We start from the raw sequence: 10,222 nt of genomic DNA on the forward strand, positions 1-10,222 counted from the left end.
TAGTTACTTAATTACTTAATTAGTGCTGCAATCCAAAACTACACTTTCTGGGAATCTGGATTCAGTATTATTATTACGATTATTTAAATCTTTATTCGTTCCTCCTTTCAGAAGTGACCATGTAAAGCCGCTTTATAGAAGCACTAAAACCAAGTATCACAAGCAACCCATGAAAGAACCTAAAAGCACACGTAATAATACATTTCTCGACGGGCAGCTCTTAAATTCTGCCCAGGAGAAAGATTAAAGCATGGATTCCAATGACAGCCCGGAAATGCTATGGATAAGTCTACCCTTTTTTCTTCTCGGTGGAGCCAACCAGCTCCCTCCGATTGATCACATGAGGGGAAACTAAAAGCCCCTCCTTCCTTTCTCTGCTCCCCGCCATATCCGCAGTTGTAGAGGTAGAAACAACTTTGAGGGATTCCTGAACCCTCATTTACGGTACTGCAGCGCGCTCAGGTGTAACTCCTGCTGTGTTAAATGGTGCTTGCTTTCTGCAAACGATCTCAGGAGATCTCTCTTGGAATCAGCCCCTACTGCAGGATCTGCATCGCGTCGAGAAGGATACTGGGGGCGTGAGACTTGGCTGCTGCAAAACGCAGCGGCTATATTGTTTACTATTATTTTTTAAACGTACTGTATTTTTATTAAAGATTTTCTTGATTTACAGAAGTATGTGCAATGTCTCTCTCTCGTATTTTTTCCATGTAACATTTTTACAAATCAGTTTCATTTTGTTGAGACATTAGGAAGAAAAGGGGGAAAGGGGTGGGGGGGGGGAAAGATGGATGGGGGTGGAATTGGGTGGCGATGTTTCTATTTTACTTTAAGTAGAGTTTGGTGTCAGCGTTAGTGGTTATATTGTTGATGCGAAACAGATTATTGCCCACACATGACTGATGCTCAAAAGTTTGCAATGGCTGCCCATATGCTACCTGGGCAGGTTCAAGGTCCTAATTTATAATGCCAAATTCCTGTAACCACCAAGGGTTTGCCAGTATCGCCTTAAAGACCCACAGCGTCCAGACATAAAGATTGCTTTCAGGAAAATGTGCATATATTGTTTTATCACACTATATTTGCATGCCACTTTTCCTCCAGAGAGTTCAAGGGTAGCATTGCACAGCGTCTCATGTTGTCTTCACGACAACCTTGCGAGGTAGGCTGGGCTGAGAGGTAGCGACCGCTCAAAGGCACCCAGTTCCCTGGCAGCCAGGCTGGGTTTTTCGAATCGGGAGCACCAGGCTATAGGGCTGCAGCCTTGCAGTTCAATGCCATCCATGCACGTCTCCTAAGGAGTCAGTAAGCTTAAGGAATAGCTGTGACCTGGTCGCCGCTCTGCTAGCCCAGACTGCAAAAAGAGCCCCGACGTCTGGGCTGTGCACAAAAGAACCGTCGGCCTAGGTCGCGCCTCGGCCCGCCCATTCCGTAAGAGTGACGCGCCTGCCCGGGCTGCTCACCTTGTCCTGCCCGCCGCGTCCTCACGTGACTTTATCCCGCGAGCGTGGGCTCCAGTTGCAGCCTCTTGTTGGCACGCGGCGGACTTGGGAAAGGGGTGCGGCCGCTGCTGCAACAACAACTGGTTTCGTGGGCAAACAGAACTCCCCGCCTTGCACAGCAACCTGCCTGGCCTTGTTTGCTCCGAGTCCCGGGCAAGGCGGTCTCGCCCCATTGTGCCAAAGCGACTTTGGACCGCCCCCCACCCCCCCGCGGCCAAAAAGATCAGACACGATATAGCAGTGAACTGTGAGGGATACGCAGAGATCTAAATAGAGACTATTATTTTTACGGCGCAGCAGCATCCCATTTCGTGGATTTGCTTTTAATTCAGATTTGTCATGGCCAATGGCTAGTACAATAAAGTTATTTGGATTGGAATGGCTAGCTGGCTTATTTTGGCAAGAGCCACAATCATTTACAACAAAACTAATGCTCAGGCCGCAGTAAGCGGGTTTCTCTTAAGTTGCCACAGGATTTATCCCCCCCCCTTTCTTTCTCCAGACTTAGGTGGCTGCTGTTCTGGGTTTGATTTCTTCTTGATGAGCCAGTTATTTTCATGAGGATTCTGTACTAGTTATGATTTTCATTATTTTTATATAAGGCTACAACCTGTGTCAACGTGGCTAGATCTGCAGAGTATGTCCCTGTTATGTACTCGGTTGAATAGGATCCAGACTGCAGCAGTCTGATTGGTCCTAGAACAATAGCAGATCCTGGGTCTGGAGCTGCTTCCCGAGCGCCCCATTCAGGCACAAGAAGTTGCACACCATTCCAAGAAAGATAGGGTCGTCTCCCAGGTCCTGGACTGGGTGTGGAGGGGATGGCCCAGCAGCAGCCCCGGGCCAGAATTCGCCGGCTACACAACCCGCAAACATGAACTGTCGGCCCACAAGGGGTGCCTGTTATGGGGAAGCAGGGTCGTTGTTCCCCAGCCCCTCCGCAAAAGGGTCCTCACAGCCCTACACGAGACACACCCAGGGGTAGTAAGAATGAAGGCCCTTGCCAGGAGTTATGTGTGGTGGCCGGGGATCGACGGAGAGATAGAGGCCTGGGTCAAACACTGCCAGGCCTGCCAAGAATCCCGCCCAGATCCCCCAAGGGCCCCAGTCCAGTCCTGGGAGTCCGCCCGAGCACCATGGTCACGCCTGCATGTGGACTTCGCTGGCCCCTTTCAGGGGAAAACATTCTTCATAGTGGTGGACTCCTACACCAAATGGCTGGAAGTCGCACTGATACCGTCCACTTCTACGTCCGCAGCCATCCGGGTACTATGCAGGCTGTTTGCAACCCACGGGCTCCCTGACACTCTCGTCTCAGACAACGGGACTGCATTTACGTCAGGAGAATTCCAAACCTTCACAGCGCAGAACGCCATCTGCCACATCCGTTCGGCGCCATTGCACCCTGCCACCAATGGCCAAGCGGAACGCATGGTGCGGACCACCAAGGACACCCTTCGCCGCATGACGCAAGGGGATTGGGAGTACCGCCTTGCCACATTCCTTCTAGCACAGCACAGCACCCCCAGCTCAACGACTGGCCGGAGCCCCGCTGAACTACTAATGGGTCGGCGCCTTGCAATCAGATTGGACCGCCTTCACCCCGATAGAGCTCAGGATAAGGTAGTGGTGGGGGAAGGCAGGAACCCCCGGACCTTCGAGGCCCAGGACCCAGTGTACGCAAAGAATTTTGGGGCAGGCCCTGCATGGGTACCCGCCACAGTCACCAGGGTCACTGGCCCCGTGTCGTACGAGGTGCTAACAGATGGGGGGCAATGCTGGCGCCGCCACTGCGACCAGATATGGCGACGTTTCCCGGGAGAAAACCAGGAGGAGGAGGACAGGTCAGAGGAGTCCCAAGGGAACAGTGGGGCAGTGAGGCCCATAGAGCAGCAGGGGCAAGCAGGAGAGGCAGAATCAGTAAATACAGAGAGGACCTGTGAGGCCGAAAGGACACTGGAACCAGAACCACGACTGAGTGAGCCGGTTGCGCCAGACCATACAGCCCCATTACAGCCAGCATCCTTGGAACACGAGCCAGAACCTGAACCCCGGACCAGGGAACACCCCAAGCCGCAACGCACACGTAGGCCGCCGGCGTACCTTGAGGACTATGAATGCGACCTCCCGGGCAGGACTGGAACTTAGAGGGGAGGGGTGTTATGTACTGAGTTGAATAGGATCCAAACTGCAGCAGTCTGATTGGTCCTAGAACAATAGGATCCAAAAGGCAGCAGTCTGATTGGTCCTAGAACAATAGGATTCAGAATGCAGCAGTCTGATTGGTCCTAGAACAATGCAGCAGTATGATTGGTTGGCAGGAACCACCCAATCATGCTCCAGATAGAAGTGAATCCACAACCTGATTGGCTTACAGTAGAATTCCGGAATTAGCCAATCATGTGCAGCCCATTGTGTAAATAATGTATATAAAGCAGATACCTTGAGGGGACTTTCATTCATTCCTCCTCACCACTATGAGCTGAATAAAGAGCATGAAATCACTTTGTGACTCTGAGTATATTTCAGTCCCCCTGCCCTCCAAGATTTCAAGCATTGCTTAAATGAGAACGTTTTTGAATTTGTTGTATTCTGAATGCCCATCACTGCTGCACTCTCATAGATGCTGTTTGTAGCAGCATCTTAGAGCTTCAGCTGTATTTTGGAATTTTGGGGTCCCCTGCTGTAACAAAAATCAGCTTTAAGCTGGTAAACACCTTTGTTCAATGGACAAATTTATAGAAATGTGATTAACAACTTTTAGGGAGAGCACCAAGTGTAAAGTAAGGTCGCCATCTGCTGGTTTGAGTTTTGCTCATCCATATTTTGTTCATAAAAACGTAGCATTAAATTCCCTTGTGTGCAGTGCATGGCTCATAACTGTATATGGTGTGTGCATATGTAAGTTTCTATAGTCCTCCATTCCTTTCTATGAGGGTTGCTGAAGGTTGAGGGCTTGTGCAAGTTAGGCTAGGAATGGAAGAGAGTGTCCTGTAATACTTCTCTTGGAGATGCCACAGGTCCCATAGCACAGATGTGCAATTACATCCCCACAGTAAAACTTTCAGGTTCCACTTGCTGTTGCAAGAATTGTTGTTTACCCATGTTTTAGGTTTACCAAATGGTTTAGGCTTTAGCTGTTTGACTGTTAATAAACATCATTTCCCCCAAAGTGGAAGCATTTTGCTGCTAGGATTATTTTATCAGGTCTGGGAAATGTGGTGCCAGTTTCACAACCACAGCATGCACAACTGCACAGCACTGAAGCTATTATCAAAGTGCTAAATGATCTGTCTGATTGTTCTATCCAGAATATGACATTACTTTGACATAGCACTCTTGAAACACCCTAAAAGAATAGGGCAGAAACTTGCTCTCTGCTTCCCTAGAGGGCAAGACTAGATTTAAGTCACAGAAAGGTAGATTTTGGTTGAATCCAGATTAAGGCTACAACCTGAGTCAACATGGCTAGATTTGCAGAGTATGTCTCCAGTCCTACGTGTTGATATTACTATTTCCCCCTATTACATAAGGAGCTGATGTCTCACCCACTAAAAAATCTACAAGTATTCCAAGGGGAACTTATTTTAAATGAAAAATGCAAAGGAAAGATCAGGAAAGATAGGGTGAAAATGAGGCAAAGGGAGGCTGCTAATAGACGATTTACTACAAAGATAGAAAAGGAAGTCTTCAGCTTTCCTGGTATTGTTGTTTTTTAACTTTTTTATTAAATTCCAAGAATAAACTCCGAGAAAAGGAGCTTAAAAGGCTGGAACTTCAGCTCATTCCCGTTGATCTGACAACCCCTCAGTCCAGACACAAATGCTCCGCCTCGCCACATCTGTAACGCCCTCGAGCTGAGCGGCTCCGGCGGAACCTTTGTCTTGCGCTCCTTTGTTTCTTTCCGGAGGCCGCTTAGCGTTGGAGCGTGTCTGGGCCCGATTGCCCCGTTGCCATGGGGATTGCCCGGAAGGAGTGTGTGCCCTCTTGAAAAAGCTCCCCCGGCTTTTTCCGGTGTTGCGAAAGCGGCGGCGAAAAGGTAAGCCAGCCCGCGTAAAGGGGGAAAGAGGCTCCTGGGTGGCTGTCTAGGAGCCAGGCCGGGTTTTTTTGGGGGGGGATATGGGATTTTTTTGGAGGGCATGTAACCCGCGAGTGGCGTGGGCAGAAACCCCCTTCCAGCTACCGCTGATTCTGTGAGCACCGCCAGCAATCCTCCTCCTCACCATTGTTAATAAGAATTCTAAGGTCTCAAATATAGAATAAATATTCATAAATGCACACATATCTATATATATAAACCATGTGTCTGAAATAGTACGGGAGAGCAATCCTGAAGCCATTTTGACTCTCAATGACCTCAAATACTCATCTGCAGTGAGGGAGGCAAATAGGGAAAGCCTCCCCATTGCCTTTTCGCTTGCAAATCCTGTCTTAAGGGTGTATTTGTGTATGAATAGGGTGAGCCTGTGACCTGGCTTCAGGAACTAAAGTAATAACCATCATGAAAGAATGGCCAGGCTTCCCAGGTAATGCAATCGGCGACCATTATCAGGTATCCTGGTAGGCAGGGTTTCTGCTGTAGACTGCCTCCTATGATATATGTATGACGATTTTGGGGTGGTCTTCGGCTAAGGGGGTTGGGCAATGTCAAAAGTCTTTAAAGGTTCCTGCACACTTTTGTTGAGGGTCTCTCCCTCCTTGGAAGGAGGGGAGGAGACTCTGTTGCAACAGAAAAATAAATATCTGCCTTGCTTTCCACTGGATTCTGTCTCCATCCATTCTTCTCTGGCCAATCATGGACTTAGGGGACTCAGAGTCCCATGGGGAGTTGGGAAGCAAAAGCCAAACCCCAATTTTTACATCACCATTATCGAAATCACACAAGTCAGTTTCCCCCTTTTTTTTCTGTGTCCCCTAACCAGCCAGCAGTTCACATCTCTTCCCCGCACTCCAGGTTGCCCTGGCATTATTCACTTGCCTTTAGGAGCCTCTGGAAAAACAAAGGAGGAGCTTTCCACAACAACTTTGTCTCTGTGCCCTTTTTTAAAATTACGAAGCACTTATTTAGCGAATGGCTGTGGGGCAAGTCTTGCCCGGCCACCAGAAAAGTGTTCATGGTACTAGGTGTTTTCTTAGCACCAAACTCTAATAGAAATGCTGGTGGTGCTTCAAATGCGAGAGGAAAAACCGCAAGCCCCACATCCTGGCTCCCTCCAGTTTTGGACAATCTGTGACACCCCACCTCACCCCCACCAATACAGTCATACCTCGGGTTGAAGTGGCTTCAGGTTAAGCATTTTCGTGTTGCGCGCTGCGGTGACCCGGAAGTAACGGAGCTCGTTACCTCCAGGTTTCGCCACTCGTGTATGCACAGACGCTCAAAATGAGGTCATGCGCGGAAGCGGAGAATTGCGACGTGCGGACGCGGGTTGCGTTCACTTCAGGATGCGAACGGGGCTCCGGAACGGATCCAGTTCACATCCAGAGGTACCACTGTAGTCTTTAAATACAGTAGTTTCCAATGACAAGACAGGATCAGGCCCTATGTAATTTGAGCTGAGTACTTTGAGAGCGTTTCCTTCCCCTCCTAATCAAAGCTGCATTCTGCATATCAGAACTGAAGACAGAGCCCCCACAAATCTCTGGTAGTCTTTGTAGCTCTTTTCAGAAATGTAAAGCTGTATTGTAGAATCCTCAGACTGATTTTATGATGATACTTTTCAAATGTGAGAGTATGGTAGGCCTTCAAGCTAGGAGACACCTTGATTTTGAGGGAAATAAAAAGACTTTGTTTTTCTGTCTTCTCCATACTTTGTGACCTATTATGTCTTCTAACATCCCGGCAGTGACTGTGGTTTTCGAATAGAATTTGATATACTTTAATACTTAGTATTGAGGGACGCGGGTGGCGCTGTGGGTAAAACCTCAGTGCCTAGGGCTTGCCGATCGCATGGTCGGCGGTTCGAATCCCCGCGGCGGGGTGAGCTCCCGTCTTTCGGTCCCAGCTCCTGCCCACCTAGCAGTTCGAAAGCACCCCTAAGTGCAAGTAGATAAATAGGTACCGCTTTATAGCAGGAAGGTAAACGGCGTTTCCGTGTGCTGCGCTGGTGCTGGCTCGCCAGAGCAGCTTCGTCACGCTGGCCACGTGACCCGGAAGTGTCTCCGGACAGCGCTGGCCCCCGGCCTCTTAAGTGAGATGGGTGCACAACCCTAGAGTCGGACACGACTGGCCCATATGGGCAGGGGTATCTTTACCTTTTTAATACTTAGTAAATGATAAAAAAATCAGCAAGTCTGTGGGTAATTCCAACTGGTTAGGTTGATACTATTCTTTGAACCTCCCTGAAAGCCCTAGGTATAGGATGGTATATAAACTCAATTAATAATAATAGTAGTAGTAGTAGTAGTAGTAGTAATAAAGGTAAAGGGACCCCTGACCATTAGGTCCAGTCGTGACTGACTCTGGGGTTGCGGTGCTCATCTCACTTTATTGGCCGAGGGAGCCGGTGTACAGCTTCCGGGTCATGTGGCCAGCATGACTAAGCCGCTTCTGGCAAACCAGAGCAGCGCACGGAAACGCCGTTTACCTTCCCGCCAGAGCGGTACCTATTTATCTACTTGCACTTTGACGTGCTTTCGAACTGCTAGGTTGGCAGGAGCAGGGACCAAGCAACGGGAGCTCACCCCATCGCGGGGATTCGAACCGCCAACCTTCTGATCGGCAAGTCCTGGGCTCCATGGTTTAACCCACAGCGCCACCCGCGTCCCTTAGTAGTAGTAATACAACCAACTAATTTCACAGAGTTGTTAGAAAAAAAATTGGGTGGGGAGAGAACCATTATACCACCTTGAGCTCTTCAAAGGACAGGTGGGATATACGGTAAATGTAATACATGGAAGTAATTAAATAATACCAAAATATCAGTGACCAACTGTGGACCTGATTTATGCTTTCAGGCTGCTAAGATGTCGAGCCAAAAGAAGTGTCCAGACTGTGGCTCCTTGGAGATTATAGAGGACTCTCATTATGCTCAGAACCAGCTGGTGTGCGCAGACTGTGGCTTCATTCTGACTGAAGGGCTTCTCACAACCACATATGCTGATGAAGAACATTTACAAGGTAAGGCTAAGAATATCAAAATAGCTCAAAACTTTTTGTATCTTACAAAGACATAGGATTTGAGATACGACTTGCAGGCAGTTCTCAAATATAGACAGGCCCTACACCATTCAACAGTTTAAAAATGGGTGCATGTTTGAGAGCTTGGACCAAAGTTTGGCTGATATCTGTGTTTTTATCTCATAGAAGTTACATATTCACGGAGTACTGGTCAGAATGAGCAAACGAGCCGTTGTGTACAGCGAGGTACGTATTCTGCATTACTCTTTTGATGCTTTGTGGAAATTAATGTGCCTGTCATCCACAAGAGCTGCATTGTTCCACTTTCTAAAAGCAAAGAGAAATTTGCATTTTTAAAACAGTCTTACCTATTTGCTGTGGGACCAACATCAAAACAACCTATTTTAGAGTTTTAGAGGTGCATAGAGTCCACAGTTCAGTTTGATTGCCTGATCAAATCCCAGCTGAATCATTGACAGACTGGTTAACCATGGACCAGTCTGTTTCCGTTACCATTAAATGGTTATTATAATTGTGTGTGCAGCTGCAAAAAATAAAAATCAATACATAACTAAAAGCCAAATTAAAATCAAATATGAAGTTTTAACAGCAATACTAACAGCCATTCTTAATTAGAGCCCACAAAGACTTCCATTTAAAAAAGTTCTCCATAATATATAAAAAAAAGCCAAAGTAGGCTTGGTTTGGACACTCCAGTTACGCTACCACAATTGAAAATATGTTATCCATGATTGCCACCCATCTAACCTCTGAAAGTGGGAGCATGTGAAACAGAGCCTCCACAGATTATCTTAGTATATGGGCAGCTTCATACAGGCAAAGACCTACCTGCGGTTAGATTTGTCACTGATAAATGTGTATGTGGAAACATTTCTTAAGTACTGCTGTGGTATTTTCCCCCACAGGAGTCAAACGTGTTCGGGATCTCTGCAAAGTTCTGCGGCTTCCTTCTCTGTTTGAAGATACAGCCGTGTCCTATTACCAGCAGGCAATCAAACGTCCCTGCTTCAGTTTAGTCAGCTTGGAGAAGAAGGAGATGCTTGTGGGCTGTTGCGTCTTTGTGACCTGCCGCCAGCACAACTGGCCCCTGACCATGGGCACAGTCTGCCTGCTACTCTATGGAGACAAGGAGTTGTTTGCAAAGACCTATCTACGCTTCCTGAAGGAACTGGCACTGGATGTCCCTACTCTCAGCTTGATGGATATGGTGAAAACCCACCTCAACAGGTATGTTGAACAGGTATGCCCTTTCCTTGACAATACTTCTCAAAGTTGGTGTGCAATTTCCATATTTCAGAGACAGAATTTACAAGTATCATACGGACTGTGTGGTATATTGATTGGAAGGCTGATGAAACAGCAAGCTTCTTAAAGTTCAGCAGGGATGGGTGTGGTCAGTGCTTGGATGTCAGACTTCCTAGGAACCCTGTATGTGCTGTGTGCTTCCATCATGGAAGAAATGGGTATTTACATATGTGCATGTATACTCCAACTCCTTGATTTCTGAGATTTCATCTGAGGCACTTCAGGCAGTTCCAGGCTTTTCTCTTTAGCCACAGGGGCAGCAAACTTCCTTTTT

General features: G+C 47.7%; 1 protein-coding gene across 6 annotated transcripts in view; it reads left to right on the forward strand.

Annotated features, from left to right (window-relative positions):
- BRF2 (BRF2 general transcription factor IIIB subunit) overlaps positions 1-10,222 on the forward strand; it is a 296,389-nt gene that overhangs the window by 284,009 nt on the left and 2,158 nt on the right. The window contains exons 1-4 of one of the 6 annotated variants that reach the window (XM_083588866.1): positions 4,135-5,541; positions 8,460-8,622; positions 8,809-8,868; positions 9,549-9,870. In XM_083588866.1, the coding sequence (XP_083444992.1) occupies positions 8,469-8,622; positions 8,809-8,868; positions 9,549-9,870 (536 nt within the window). In that variant the 5' untranslated portion in view covers positions 4,135-5,541; positions 8,460-8,468. Of the gene's footprint in view, positions 1-4,134; positions 5,696-5,726; positions 6,055-8,290; positions 8,371-8,459; positions 8,623-8,808; positions 8,869-9,548; positions 9,871-10,222 lie in introns of those variants that run through there. The other 5 variants (XM_083588869.1, XM_083588864.1, XM_083588867.1 and 2 more) reach the window with 5 other exon arrangements.

Source organism: Podarcis filfolensis, assembly GCF_964270895.1.
Source record: "Podarcis filfolensis genome assembly, chromosome: 15".
Lineage (NCBI taxonomy): Eukaryota > Metazoa > Chordata > Lepidosauria > Squamata > Lacertidae > Podarcis > Podarcis filfolensis.